The sequence below is a fragment of the Phoca vitulina genome, unplaced genomic scaffold (genome assembly GCF_004348235.1).
Source record: "Phoca vitulina isolate PV1807 unplaced genomic scaffold, GSC_HSeal_1.0 scaffold13, whole genome shotgun sequence".
NCBI classification, from domain to species: Eukaryota; Metazoa; Chordata; class Mammalia; order Carnivora; family Phocidae; genus Phoca; species Phoca vitulina.
Genome location: NW_022589716.1, coordinates 15161461 through 15176536, shown reverse-complemented (window position 1 = coordinate 15176536; position 15076 = coordinate 15161461). Strand labels below are relative to the sequence as shown.

The 15076-nt window shown below is 48.0% G+C and overlaps 1 protein-coding gene across 3 annotated transcripts in view; it reads right to left on the bottom strand.

Moving 5' to 3' along the window:
* Positions 1-15076, bottom strand: part of FLNB (filamin B) — a 139805-nt gene that overhangs the window by 52318 nt on the left and 72411 nt on the right. For all 3 annotated transcript variants that reach the window (XM_032411594.1, XM_032411592.1, XM_032411593.1), the window contains exons 8-18: positions 14656-14853; positions 11920-12057; positions 10264-10390; positions 8342-8478; positions 6882-7075; positions 5577-5690; positions 4626-4769; positions 4360-4483; positions 3863-4023; positions 2755-2845; positions 2296-2465 (exon numbers count right to left, since the gene is read on the bottom strand). In XM_032411594.1, the coding sequence (XP_032267485.1) occupies positions 2296-2465; positions 2755-2845; positions 3863-4023; positions 4360-4483; positions 4626-4769; positions 5577-5690; positions 6882-7075; positions 8342-8478; positions 10264-10390; positions 11920-12057; positions 14656-14853 (1598 nt within the window). The remainder of the gene's footprint in view (positions 1-2295; positions 2466-2754; positions 2846-3862; positions 4024-4359; positions 4484-4625; positions 4770-5576; positions 5691-6881; positions 7076-8341; positions 8479-10263; positions 10391-11919; positions 12058-14655; positions 14854-15076) is intronic.

The following is a 15076-nucleotide window of genomic DNA, read 5'->3' as shown; positions in this document are numbered from 1 at the left end:
CATCGCAAAAGGCAAGCTTATTTAACCCAATCTTGAGCTGTATGCCGCTCTTCAGAAAAGAGAGATCAAAGGTGCATGAGGATGTGTTGGCCCCACTGTCCCTACAAAGTTCTCTGCTTGTGAGCAGAGGCTCCACTTTGTGTATTCACCCTTTAAGCCATAAATCCATGCGGAGAACCTACAGCATCAGGCCCTGTGCTCAAAACTAGGGATGGAAAGATATATATAGGACATGATATCCCATTGTTGGGGAACTCATCATCCAAGAGAAGAAATTCAATTTTTTCTTTGCCATAGAAAAATATGCAGAACTGCAACTTGCCCAAAAAATGAAACCGTAAATCTTGTTCTAAATGCTAAACAAGAAGGACCAGAGAGGCACCGCTCACACTGGAGGCAGGGACTGACACCAGGACTCTGCCAGGCTCCTTGGACACAAGACAGGCAGCATTTGAGCAAAGCCCCAAGCAGCCACTGAGCCTGCCGACAAACCTGCTGTTCTCCAAGAAATGGATGAACTTGACCTTGTGTGATTTTGAAGTAAGAAGCCTCCCTCTCTAGCCTCCACCTCTGCCCCAAATGGCAACAGGTTCTGAAGCCCTTTCTGGGGGTGCAGGCCAAAACCTGACTCCGTCTTAATGTCTGCAACTTACTTTCTAGAAGCTCAGCCAAAACCCAAAAAGGTTTATAGACAGAGGACAAAGCAAGATGTTTTTAGAAGAGTCTAAGACCTTGTGACCTTGACCAGTGTGCGTGGCCAAGCTTTCTGGTACCTTCTCCTAAGGAATGTGGAGAATTGGCAACAAGGATGATGTCAAGCCAGTGCTCCCAATGGTGAGGCTCCCGCCAGCCTTCTGAAGCGTCAGCAGGAAAATAATTACCCACTTAGCACTGAGCAGCCTGATGATAAAAGGTTATTCTACGTACAAAAGTATTTTTACCATCACTAATAATGAACCCCTCATTAAGGTAAAAACAAAAACCACAGGAAGGAGGACGTCTGGATATAAGAGACCGCATCTGTACTGACTCACCCCAGACCACCCCTCCCACCGCCAAAGAGTCCATCTCCAAGGACATGTAGCCCCCAGTGCAAGGGGACACCTGCATCACACCCCTCATCCTCACCGTACCCCTCATTCCTTCCCACTAGACTCTGGGCAGCCCCTCACTGAGGGCCAGGCAGGAGGGATGCTTCTCAGGTGGTGTTTCTACAGAAAGCATCCCCCCTGTTCTTCTACAAAGAGTACCTCACAGAAGGGGGACTATTTTCCTCAGGACCTGAAAGCACCTACACTATAAGGTTCCTTAAGGATCGAGTATATTAAGAAAAAATCTGAGACGTTCGAATGACCGTGTAGAATGCTATGCATAAAAAATAGTAAAATCCAGGGCACCTGAGTGGCTCAGTTAGTTAAGCAACTGCCTTCGGCTCAGGTCATGATCCCGGAGTTCCAGGATCAAGTCCTGCATCAGGCTTCCCTGCTCAGCAGTGAGCCTGCTTCTCCCTCTGATCCCCTCCCTTGTGCTTGCTCGCCCTCTCTCTCTCAAATAAATAAAATCTTGAAAAAAAAAAAAAAAAAAAAGTAAAATCCAGGCTTTTCTTCTGGGTTATCTGTTCCTCACACCCCAGAGGTATGGCCATGAAGCAAAACCCAATTTTGAACAAATTAAACAAGAATTCACAGAGAGAGGCAGAGAGGTCGTTTTTTAGGTGCTTCTTGCCTAAAATAATCAGAGCAAAGTGGCCTGGATCGTAACATCCTGTGTGTGTTCCTGAATTTTGTAAGAGGACAATCTGGGGCCCTAGATAGTATTTCAGGCCTGAGGGACTAAAGGCTGAACTGGCTTTTGAGAGAGACCCACTCTACCACCTTATATAAAGGGCCAGCAAGAAAACACAAAGGCATCGCCCTTCCTCCCCTATGAGTAATTAAGACTGAAGGGCAGCTGGTAAGGATGGGAGAGTGTGTGGAATAAGAGGAAGATACTAGGTTCCAAATTTCAAGAGCTCCCTGTTTCTGCTGAAAGCCAAAATGGAGGTGGGAGGCGGGGATGGGGAGAGTCGGGCTAGCTTCCCGCTCTAGCTTCCCGCTTGTTCTTAGGGAAGCCTTCAGGCCCGCCTCACAGAACCAGCCGGGCCTCTTGCCAGTGTTCCTGGAGAGGCTCAAAATGACAGGCACGAAGAGCCCTTCACCCACAGAGGAGCACCTCGACAGAGCAGAGATCAGAGCCTTGCTGTCCAAAGGGCCCAGCCCAGCACTGAGGGGGAAGGGGCAATGGGAAGGACCCTACCTGCTGGGTGGGTGTGTATTTGACGGTGTGGGAGTAGTCATAATTGTCGATGATGTCCAAGTCCTTCACGGCATCTCCAGGAAGGGCGCTGCTGAACTCTACGTTCAGCGGGGCTTTTCCAGCCCCTTTGGTGTAGACCGTGAAGTGGGTTGGTTTCCCGTTTTCCACACCTGGAAGGATAGACCGTGAAGTGAGGAGACAGGCCTGACTGGCGTGGTTTCACTCTTCAACAACCAGTCTGACAGGTTCATCAGCACCAGCCCTAGCAAGGCAGTTGGCGACAGGGGCAGGAGCACTGCCAACAGCTCGGGCAGGAGCACTGCCCCTGCTGAATGGGACTCCCAACAGAACACCCGCCCTGGGTGGAGACGAGGCCCTCAAGGTCCCCGGACCAAACATGCCCCTGGCCACTGGCCCGCAGAAGGCCTCCGGGATGGCCTCTTCCGCGTGCTCTCTTACCTGCTTTGCTGAGCCCCGGGCCTTCTGCCTTCACTTTGCTGGCATCATGGGAAGGGTCAACTTTCACTCTGAAAGGACTGGCGGGGATTTCCTGTAGGGGAGACACTATCTCAGTAGGAAAGCCCCTGAATCGTCTGCCAGAGCTTAGCCTTCTGCCCAACGCAAGGGGGGAGACCTCTGTGACTCTGGCAGGCGGCGGGCAAACTTCCATCCCCATGGGCCAAGTCTTTGTACTCTAGCCTCAGGTAGGGGCCACCGAAGGTCACTTACAAATGCCTGGACCCCTCCATCACAGGCTTTGACCTGCTTAGTGCACAGCGGAAGGAAGGTTTCCTACAAACGATTCTGAAAACTCTGAGCCTTTCACACCAAAGTTGAGTACTTAGTATACAAAGAATCCTACCAAGAATAAAACCCCAAATGACAATAACATATAGGGTTGGGCGAAAGGACATGTCCTCAGGTACAGCTCAGAGCTAAGGTTTGGGGAATGGGAGGAGCTGATCAGAAATATAAGGATTATAATTCTTCACAATGGTGCAGGTTATCAGAATAAAGGCAGAACAGGTTAACTGGATGAAGTCAATTCAAGACCAACACCTTCAGGCACAGAACTTTCTCTCGACATTCCTATCCTTATGCAAGGTTAATTTGAATCACCAGGATTCCACTGTTCCGTTTTAGGTACCACTCGCCTTATCCTCACCTATCATAAGTAAATATGAGCTCAGTTTGAAAGTTCAAAGCTCCTCGCCTTATAAAAGTTTAGGGGTCAAGGCCAAAGCCATTACTTCAAAGCGGTCGAAGCAGAACACGTCTAGAAGTTCATTTCAATCAAAAACTTTACAAGCGTTTATAACAAACCAGTCTCCTGCCAGAGCCCTGCTATAACCACTGAATACACCGTGCCTCACTTTTGTTAGAAAATGACAATAATTTAGTTCTGGGTGCTTTTTGCTTATTGTTTTTTCTCCCCCCTTCATGGTTTTCAGGAACCAGAGAGGAAAACCTGAGCAGAATTCTCAAGACACTGCCCTATTGCTTTAAAAAAAAAAAAGAGGGAATACGCACACAGGTGGCCAGAAAGAACCCAGGTCCAAACACACACCTGAGATGCAAAGAGAACTTTGATAGTGTATCGCCCGGCGGCAGGAGGCACATATTTGACTGTAAACGTGTCGTTGGCGTTGTGAATAATGTCAAAGTCCACGTCTTCCTCATCCTCACTTAACACGCGGGCATCACATTTAATGCCAACGCTGACATCACCTGGAACAGACCAGCTTATGAGCGCACCAGGGTACAAGAAACAGCATGTCCCATGCAATCACTTCCAGCTCAGCTCAGCTAACACCCCAAAAAAGCAATTGGGAAGTTTCCAGTAACAAGCCTGACAAAGGGATGGTGCTAAGTCAGGGCTTTGGAGGAGGAATGGAGGACTAGCAAAGATCACCAAGGAACTGCCACAGACGCTCATTAGATGAACAATTCCCTATTCAGGTGCACTACTTTCTGGCTCAAAGTTCACTGTCCTTCGAATGTTCCAGAAAGAACATGCTTCCTCAAGGAGCAGCAATTACTGCACTGGGGGAAGCCCCCTCTCACCTTCCCCAGCCTCAGTACAGTCCACTGTGAAATGAGTAGGCTCATTTGCCTTCAGTCCACTTCGCTCCACACCTGGCCCAAACACCTTGACCTTCTGGGGATGGCTACCCTGCCCGATACTGACCTAAAAAGAACACGGCAGAAAGTTATAACCAAGTTTTCCTCCACTTGGACCCAGTGAAACATTGTTAGTTAGCATGGAGCCCAGACCCGCCATAGGACTTGGCTTTTTCATACAATGGCCAGGATTATTCTTCACAACCTACCCTGTACGGGCTGCGTGGGATATTCACGCCTCCCCATACCACAGCAATGGTGTGCTTGATGGCCTTAACCGGGGTATACGAGCAGGCGTACGTGCCGTCCATCCGGCTCTTCATCTGGATGTCAATGGGCTGGCCTTCCCCATCCTGCAAAAGAGCAGGGGCAAAGAAGAGAAACTGGCCTTCACACGGTCTTCATCAAACAGCACCGCCATGGCTTCCCAAGACCATCAGGTCACCACCCATCCAACAAAACATGGAACTATGATATGCCATCACTACAGGTGATAAAACACTGCCTGTATTTATTTGTTTTTCATAAGAGCAAATGACCCTAATAGAAAGCCATGGCCACTCAATACTTCTTAATTTGGGAGCGCCTGGGTGGCTCAGCTGGTTAAGTGTCCAACTCTTAATTTCAGCTCAGGTCATGATCTCAGGATCTAGAGATCAAGCCCTGGCATCAGGCTCCATGTTCAGCAGGGGTCTGCTTGAGATTCTCTCTCCCTCTGCCCTTCCCCTCACTCAGGTATGTGCTCACATACACTCTCTCTCTCTCTCTCACTAAAATAAATAAATAAATCTTAAAAAAAGTACTTCTTAATTTTAATTCCTGCATTTAAATTCCTGGGCCAAATTCAATTAAATTAGATAAACATATTTAATAAATTCTTATTTACAAACCTCCTGTCATGGCCTAGGTAGCTTTAACCACACTGAAGGACATGTACAGGGAAATCTGAAATCAAGCCTTGTTTCCAAAGAATACAAATCATAAAAATGAGAAAAGCACCCTGCTTTACATATTAGAATCCCATTTAATAATAAATATTCTTATGATTCCCAATATGTGGATGAATAAACTGAGGATCAGATGAACTGAGCAACTTGCCATTACAGTGACAGATCGTGTCTCCTGGTAATTACCTGCACAGGTGGCCCTTGGAAACTTACCTGAGCAAATATCTTTAAGGGAGCTTTTCCAGCATCCTTAGGATCCACGGTGAACTCACACAGGTTGTTGACAATGCACCCAGATTTCTCCAAACCTGGCCCGTATGCTTGGACCTGGGGCAAAGAATAATGATTCTCTTTTTGTACAATGTCGCAACGAAACCCCCTCTATAACAACCAGTGACCAGGGAACAAGGTAACAAAACCACCTGTGTCTGGTTTCACAGTACCTATGTAACAGGATGGTTAGGGAAGGAAAATGCTCAAGTAGGTTGTAACTCAGAAATTAAACACAGTATCATTAACCTCCCAGGAGGAAGAAAACTCTCGAAAACCATGCCCCAAACTAGCCTGGGGCTCCATGCCTTATTCCCAACAGATATAGACAACTAGTAACCAGGGCAGGGACCTCCAGCCATGCCCAGGTTCAATGTTCCCACATGGAGGGCACTCAGAACCTTTACCACAGACATTCCAAAGGTTTACAGCTTCCAGAGAGAACAAAGGACCAGCCCTTGGCCAACAAGGAATAGCAACCGGCCCAGACCGACACCAGCCTACGAAGAGCCGCCTGTGTGGGCCAGGGCAGCCTGCACACATGGGAATGTGGAGGCTTCCTCCTAGCAGCCAGCCTGCCTCAGATTTGATGCTTATCAGCCTCCTAAGAGTGTGACAGAAACTCTTAGAAACACTGCTCCAATTTAAGAGAAGGGAGCTGGGGAGAAAAAGAACACCTTTCATTTATGAAAAGCAGCCTCTGCAGCTCCCTGCATGAGCTAGGCACTGGGCGAAGGGCTGTCTTTGTGCACGTTAGCTCCTTGAATCATCCCAGAAACGCTGGAAAGCAGACATTGCTATCATTCCCACTTTAAAAAGAATCAAGAGTCAGAGAGGTTAAGTGACTTGCCCAGCATTAGAAAAGTACTAAGTGGGGGCACCTGGGTGGCTCAGTTGGTTAAGCAACTGCCTTCGGCTCAGGTCATGATCCTGGGATCCCAGGATCAAGTCCCGCATCGGGCTCCCTGCTCAGCGGGGAGTCTGCTTCTCCCTTTGACCCTCCTCCCTCTCATGCTCTCTGTCTCTCATTCTCTCTCTCTCAAATAAACAAATAAAATCTTAAAAAAAAAAAAAAGAAAAGTACTTAAGCGGTACTACCAGGGTTCCAACTCAGACCAGTGTCCTTCCTAAGCTCTACATGGCCCCTTGCTGCCGTCCCTCAACATGCTGCTTGAGGTCACTCTCTGGGTACCACGGAGAGGGCCAGGAGCCAGGAAGAGAGCACAGAAACATGACAGACAGACTCACCAGATCCGGGTTGTAGTCTCCCGCAGCTGGGTGGATGAAGGCCATGTATGGGCTGTCCTTGATGTCTTCGTCATCACACATGATGTGAACAGCATATTCGCCAGGTTCCTTGGGCCAGTACTTGACATCACATGACCCATCATTCTGGTCATCATACTCAATCTTCGCCTGGGAGGGGCCTTCAATAGCAAAGCCTGGGGGACAGGGTGAGAGGGACCCCTGGTTGCATGGTGGGAAGAACCTACTCTATGTTACCACCAGCTCACTCCCTCAAAACAAGTATCAGCCAGAAGCCTGAAATCAGTGTCTGTCCCTTTCCCACAAAACCAAGCCTATTGAGTCTTCACTAGACGTGGAAGGGCTGGATTTTTATGTTTTTTTAAACATCATCTAACAAGGCAAGTCAACGAAAACCTTAAACCAATGCCCACACTTTGCCCCATCAAATCAGGTTCTGGGTTTTTGTCTGAACGAAATAATCAAGAATATGCGTAAACAGTTAGGTACAAAGTATATGTACCCAGCACTGTTTCTACAGGAAAACCGTGGAAATAACCGGAGAGCCTAATGGTAGACATATCCATGCAATGGAATTCCAAAGAAGCCATGGAAAATCAAGACACAGCCTCTATTTATCTGAGGCAGGAAGACAGAAAGATTACCCCTAGATATTTTTTGTGGAAGATGAATATTTACGTGTGCATGTAAAGAAAAAAGTCTAGAAGCATATGCCAAAGGTTTAATATCATACCAAAACAGATTCTCTAGAAGGAAATACTAAAGGAAATACTAAATCCAAGTTTGCTTATTTTTACTACCTAAAACAGATAGTCATTAAACTATGGCCAGCGGGCCAAACTGACTCACTATCTACTTCTGTACGTAAGGCTTTGCTGGGACCCAGCCACACTCCCTCACTTACGTCCTTTCTCTGGCTGTTTTCGTGCCTACCACGGCTGCAGCAGGGAGAATACGGCCCACAAGACTAAAATATTTGCTCTCTGGGCCTTTTTAGAGATTTGCTGACTGCTGTTCTGAAGTAATCCTGTATACATCAGATGTGTATTTAACATATACTGTTCTGCTCCGAAAAATATTTACTCTCCAAATTTCTAATTTCAGCAAAATTCATTCATTCATCTAAACTAAGAATCAATCAACAATATTTGCTAAGTGCCTCCTATGTTCCAAGCACTGTTTCAAGCACAACATCCACAGGAAGCTCCTCTACCGTGAGGTTTAGCGGATGAATGAATGAAAGAAGAGACAGAGGGCAACTTGAAGGGCAAGAGAAAAATGAAAATTGCAATCCCACAGCGGTATTAAGACTTGGACTTGGGGGGTCAGGAGGCCAAGGGGAGTGAGGCTTGGAGGAGGCCCCAGCTCTCAGTCTGACACTGGGACCAAGCCTCATGTCATCTCAGCCCCCCAGAAGCTGTTGGCCAGCCGCTTCCACCTACCCAGAGACCCTACTTCAGAGCCAATGGACTCTACCACGAAGTCCGCCGACCGCCCGACAATCCCGCTGTGGAGGCCAGGGCCCCATGCACGAACTTTCTGCATGCCTGCTTCAGGGCCAACTTGAACCTCAAAGGGGCTAAGAGAAAAGGAACAAAAAGCATTAAAGAAGAGCAAAGAAGGGACTAAATACAGCCATAAGCTGTTTGCAGGTATTTTTTCCACTCCTTTTACCTGGAGTCCCAATGTCCAGCCAAGCCCTTCCTCCACACAGGTGCCCCCACAGCCATTGTTATGTCAACAATATAATGTACTGGGGCTGCCTCGGGGCGCTCAGGTGGCCACTAGGTGGGCACTCAAGACACCCTGCCTCACACTATCCTTCTGACCATTCACCTTTTGAGTGTAGGGCTCACCAGACCATGAGCTCTGGAAGGTAAGAGAGTGTGTACTTTCCTGTATCCTGCTTATATCATATGAACAAGGGGCACCTGGGTGGCGCAGTTGGATGGGTGTCCAACTCTTGGTTTCAGCTCAGGTCATGATCTCAGGGTCCTGGGATGGAGCCCCGCATCAGGCTCCACGCTCAGTGGGGAGTCTGCTGGAGATTTTCTCCCTCCCTCCCCCTTTGCCCCTCCTACTTGTGCTGTCTCTCTCTCTAAAATAAATAAATAAAATCTTAAAAAATATATATATATAAGAAGAAAACTAAGTTGAAAAGGCTTTATCTCACACATGAACAAATGAGTCTGTTTTTTTTTTTTTTTAACGAATAAGCTGTTAAAAAAAAAAAAAAAAAAAAAAAAAGCAAAGGGGGTGCCTGGCTGGCTCAGTTGGTAGAACATGTAGCTCTTGATCTTGGGGTTTTGAGTTTGAGCCCCATGTTGGGTGTAGAGATTGTTTAAATAAATACACTTTTTTTTATTTATTTATTTGAAGATTTCTTCATTTATTTGACAGAGAGAGAGACAGCAAGAGAGGGAACACAAGCAGGGGGAGTGGGAGAGGGAGAAGCAGGCTTCCCGCCGAGCAGGGAGCCTGATGCGGGGCTCGATCCCAGGACCCTGGGATCATGACCTGAGCCGAAGGCAGATGCCGAACTACTGAGCCACCCAGGCGCCCTATTTTGTATTTTTTTGAAAAGATTTTATTCATTTATTCATGAGAAACAGAGAAAAAGAGAGAGAAAGGCAGAGGCAGAGGAAGAAGCAGGCTCCCCCTGGAGCAGGGAGCCTGATGTGGAACTCGATCCCAGAACCCTGGGATCACGACCTGAGCCGAAGGCAGACGCTTAATGGACTGAGCCACCCAGGCACCCCAACTTTAAAAAAAAAAATCTTAAAAAAAAGTTTGCTTAGATTCTCAGAACCCTATCATGCCCAGATATTTCTCAAGGTAAATGGAATTTATTCAGAGTTTAAAGTTGCCCCCAGGAGAGCTGGGGAGGGTGAAGAGGGGAGGGTAACCGTGATGCCCACAAGGCAAAGCTGTAGACTGCGTCCCTTGGCTCCTGACTGCACTCACGTAGAGAATTTTAATGTAAACCATGGCAGATTTTATCCCCATGGCATTCCTGAACAGAGGCACACATTGAAAGAAAGAGAATCTTAGTTTATATAAGGGTGTAGAGACACACAGCCCATTTGCTCTCTATTACTGCTCCTTCTGGCTTCCCTGCCTCCCCCCAGACCCAAACCGCCAGCATTTGATTTAAAGCAAGGCAACCGAAACCACAGTGACTTTCTGCTGTTTTTGAGAACAGGCCAAATGTCTGTGTGCTGTTCTGAAAAAAAAAACCAAAAACAAAAAAAGCTTTCAACAAAGCAGATCTCCTTCCCTCCTGCAGCCGGGGAAGTAAGCGCCGTGAGCCTGCTCTGGGCTGAGCACGCCTCCAGAGAAGACGCAACTCCAGCTGGAGACTCACCTCTTTGGAATGTGGTGTCCCCCCCACGTGATGGCGATGCTGTATTTCCCCGGGGTGCTGGGGTAATACTCGAATGCGTAGACTCCATCCAGAAAGCCTTTCTGTTTCACCAGTTCCTCCAGACCCTCTGTGGGAAGAAAGCACACCATCCTTCCAAAGCAATTCCAGGCTCCCAACAAGAATCCAAAAGACAAGGACAGAAAGACAGCAATATCCACAAGACATAAGCTGCACAGAGAAATCAAGTGGGCTACCTCAGAATGGGACACCCTCAAAACCTGGGAGATTAATCCAAGCCTAAAAATAGGCCCATCTCTGCTTCAAAGTGTGGGGGAAAAGGAAGATTTCCCAGCTAACCGGTTTTCGAAGGCTCTCTGAGAGGCTTATCTAGAGGCGGGGGCCAACAGGTCCTCGACCTCCTGGGTCTGTGTAAAGACAAACCTAGTCCTATCTTAATTTTTCTTAACGATCATCGCTAGCTGTCTTAGCCTCTCACAAAACTGAGGAGGAACTGAGTCCTTATATGAATATTTGGCATGGGTTTCAGCTTACTGTCCTGGCACATCTTTTTTTAAAGCTGGACAGCACAAGTGAGAAGGCTCCTACATGCTACCTACAAGAGGACAGGTTTTAGATGCTGTACCACAAACTCCAGACTGAGCCATCAGGTAGGAACTTGTTTTATGTTGAGCCCTGAGGTTTGGCTGGGAAAGCCACTTAGTCAAGCGAGAATCCAAGGTCAGAAAAAAATGCCTCCTTGGCTCCTGTAACAAGCCAGAGGGGAGGGCAGCCCCAGAGCAGCTTTTGGCTCCAGGTCTGGGCAGTGTAGAACCTTGGCCACCCTTCGAACACAGCCTTCCCCACAGCCTGGTGCTCTGAGATCAAATATTAACTTTCTGGAGCTCAGAGCACTCCCGCCCCAGCCCGTTGGGGATACAGAGACTGGGAGCAACACCGAGGCCGCGCACGTTCCCACAAGGCATGAACCGCGGAGGGCTGCTAAGCCTGCAGCCCGAAATGCAGGGGCAAACACGGACAGAGCACTCATCCTCGCGTCTGCAGTCTCCCTTCCCGAACGGGGAAGAAGAAGGAGTTGCAGAGTGCAACCCACCCCTCCGCGCACAGCATTTATCTACAAAGAAAACTTAATCTCAGGGAATTTTATTTTCCTTCTATAAGCACTGATCATAGTAATTAGGTACTTGGCATAATTTCATAGTCTATAAAATGTAACCTGTAGTGGGAAAATTACTGGCTTTGGAGACGGTGCTTGAATTCCAGCTCAGATGCTTACGAGCTGTGTGACCTTGGGCAAGACCCTTCCTCTCGAGCCCATGTTTCCTCAAATAAAAAGTAAGCCACTTCAGGTTGTCCTTCCAAGGACAGCACTTTCCAAACTCCATTACATCACTGCTTTTTCTATTCCCAGAAGCCTTAATATGGGAGGCTGTCAGGCCACCACTGGTCCCACTGCACCCAGGGCAGACATAACTAATCTGTCACTGCCTCCTTCCCCACGGAGCCCAGATAGCCTCAGCTCTTTGATACCGCTCTCTCTGGGATCGATCAAAACGGGCTGGGGGATGAAATCCATACGCCATGGCTGCAAAGCTGGCCCAAGTCACACCTGAGATGGAGAAACAAAGGAGCACTTACTAGGACCCTTCACAGTGACACCAAGTTCCCCGCTTCCAGCAGCTTTGGTATCAACCTTGAAGTCTGCAGTCTCCCGGATGCGGATGCCTTTGGGCTGCAGGCCCCGGCCACTGGCCCGGCAGGCGTTTGGACTACAGGCTGCAAACACAGTTTTGACATCAATTCAACCTTTCATTCGTTAGAGTTGAGCAAGCCAAGGTAACTTGGAGCCACCCGCCAAGAAAATGTTTGTTCTGCACAGAGCCTGCAGCAGCTGCCCGAGGCTAGGGGTCCTGCTCAGGGAGCACACCAGGCTAGCAAATAAGGACACAACATAACTTTGTCTGGCCACACCGCAGAGGGACCGGGGTGGGGGAGGAAGTGGGGGGTTACTTTGGCAAAGAAAGAAGGGGAAGCACAGCCTGCATTCGCTGTGCTCCTGGAACCTGCTGAATCCTGGCGTTTATCCTCTTGGTGGTGAAGGAGAGTTAAATCTCATTGCCACACTCAAGGGCCCAGTAATTGGAAAGACTGAACTTCTTCAAGTCTACTTGGAAAATGTAGCACTTGAAAACATCTGACCGTGTTCCAAACTTTGGATCGGCCATTCTAAAAGTTGAAATGTGATCGTCTTCCGCATGAAGAGCCAGGGGATAGCTCAAAAAAGAAACCAGTTCAACCCCAACTCGGCCAAGGCAGACAAACATTTTAGTGCTGTCAGCAGGTAATCGGAATGTGGGTGGCTATAAATGCAACAATTAGCAATAAACACCACTCTCCATTTGATTTCTGGATCTAGTTTAAAAACCTAAAGTCAGAAGTCTAAAAATTAAGGACCAAAGTAGCTTCTAGTAATTTCTTACATGAGAGGTCCACAAAACTACCGTTCCATGGGGGTCATCAGAAGGTAGATAAAACACATCCTCGTACCCTAGGAATTCTTTGCCAACACAGGGGACCTTTTTGAGTATAGAAGTGAGAGAGCAGTGGGCAAAATGTCATGCATGTTGTTTACTAAGTAGCTTTTCCTTTCCAAATCTAACACTGCACATTTGAGTTTTCTCTATGCCAGGAGTGGGATCACAGACTCCAGAGGATGAAACTCTTTACTCCATAGAAAGAAGATAATGCCTCCTCTGGTCCCTCCTCCCTGCAATGTCCTCAGCTGGCTATTTGGCAGACAACTGCTTCTGGAAGAGACATACCCACACTCTAGGAGTTAGAGAGGATTTTAGGTGGTTCGTGGATGAACATAAGTTTATGGCCACATTTTATGGCAAGTGACGTTGGTTTTCCATTGTGAAAGGGGGATGAAGATTCTTTTTAATATAAAATCAGTTAAGTAGTGGAAGTACGTCAAAAGAAAAACCCTATCAATTAAACCCTAAATAGTACAAGTGATGGATAGACACACGAGAGATAAGCATCGTCCATGAGTGAGAGGAAGTCAGAGAACAGTATTAGAACAGGAAAGCTGTTAAAAATGCTTTCTTGCCTTATGTCAAAGAGAGTTTTGTTTATGAATATGTTGGTTTTATTTTTTTTGTGTCAAAAGGAGAAAAGTTGGTCATACCAGAAATAAGTCACAACAGGATGACAGGACTTCCCGCGGAGGGTTTTACTGTGCCTTAAAAAAAAAAAAAAACCCCCAACACTCATGGAAATTCTGAACACGGGTAATAGTCTCAACATCAAAAGGGTAACTGCTCAGTTCATATAAACACTAAATGGAACTAAAGGAAACCACCAGATCCTCCACCATTTTGAGATGTTTTAGACAGGTTTCAATGTAATTAGAGAGTGGGTTTGGGGTCTGGCTGGACAAGTGATGCTGACACCCGTACTGTCATGTCCCGAGGTCACCAACAGCACGGGCCCAGCTGACGTGTGCGGGAAGCACAGAGAACGGGCACGGAAGTCCCACTCAACCAGCCCTTACCCAGCGAGGTGCCTCTGGCCCAGTGCTCTCAGTTAGGAAGCCAACAGCTTCGGGGTCCAGGCTGACCCAGAGGCAGGATTCAGAAGAGGAAGCCAGCTCTACAGACGCAGAGGCAGAGGACAGAACAGGGAAAGGCAAGTATTGGTTAGAAAAGGCAGCAGAGTTGGAAAACAAAACAAAACAAAAAGAACAACCAAGTCCGAAGGAAAAGGAGTCTAACATTAGAGAAAAATGCATGCTCTGGCTGCAGAAGGGGTTTAGCAGCAGGGTTAAGGGACTGACAGAGACCTGGGTTCTCCTTTTACGGATGCCTAGTCTGTGCTCATGGATGCCTTAACGTCACCTAAGTCTTGGTGTCCCCACCTGCAAGCTGGAGATAACACCAGCGCCTGGAACACACCGGCTGGTGTGATGAGCAGATGCAGTGGTGGGGAGTGTGTGGTGACCAGTAAAGGCTAAGCAGTGGGGGACACGGGGCAGTGCCACAGCTGCTAACCTCAGCCACGGGCACCAATGGCCCACACGGCCTCAGTCCTGCATCTCTCAGTGAGGACAACTCTCCTGTATGAGTGTTTTGGGAAGGATTCAATGAGTTAATACAAGTGAAGCACTCAGGTCATTGCTCGGCTCACAGGAAGATGTTAATGTGAGTATCTTGAGGACACAGCAAGCCGCTTCCCACCAAAGGGGCCCTGGCAGGAAGGGGACAGGCACGAGTCCAGCGTGGCCCCCACTCTTCTCCTGGCCTCGGAGCCCAGCTGTGCGCACGGTCAGCCTGAAGGCCAGAAGCAGGTACAGCTGGTCACCCCAGCACTCACCTTCTCCGACCTGCACGACGAAGGGGCTCTTGGGAATGGTGTCCCCCGCAAAGGAGACCTTGACCACATGGGGGCCGGGCTGCAGTGGTTTGTACACACATCGATACACCTGGTTTCCTTTATCTTCCACCAGCAATTCCACAGTGTTCTTCCCCTGGGGATCCTCCACCTCAACACCAATGTCACCCACACCAGCACCTGGAAGAGAGCAAGCACTCCAGGAGCCCAGGTCATCTTCTCAGAACACTCGCTGTGGATGAGCGCAGGCGCAAAGGGCAGACGGAAGGAGACAGGCGCTCGGAAAGTTCACACCGAGATGCTAACAACTGTTTTCTGGTTGGGCTAGGAGGGTCATAAACTTCCCTTTTTTCCTCCCATTCTCTATTTTTAAAATTTTCTACATTGAAAAGAAAGATGACAT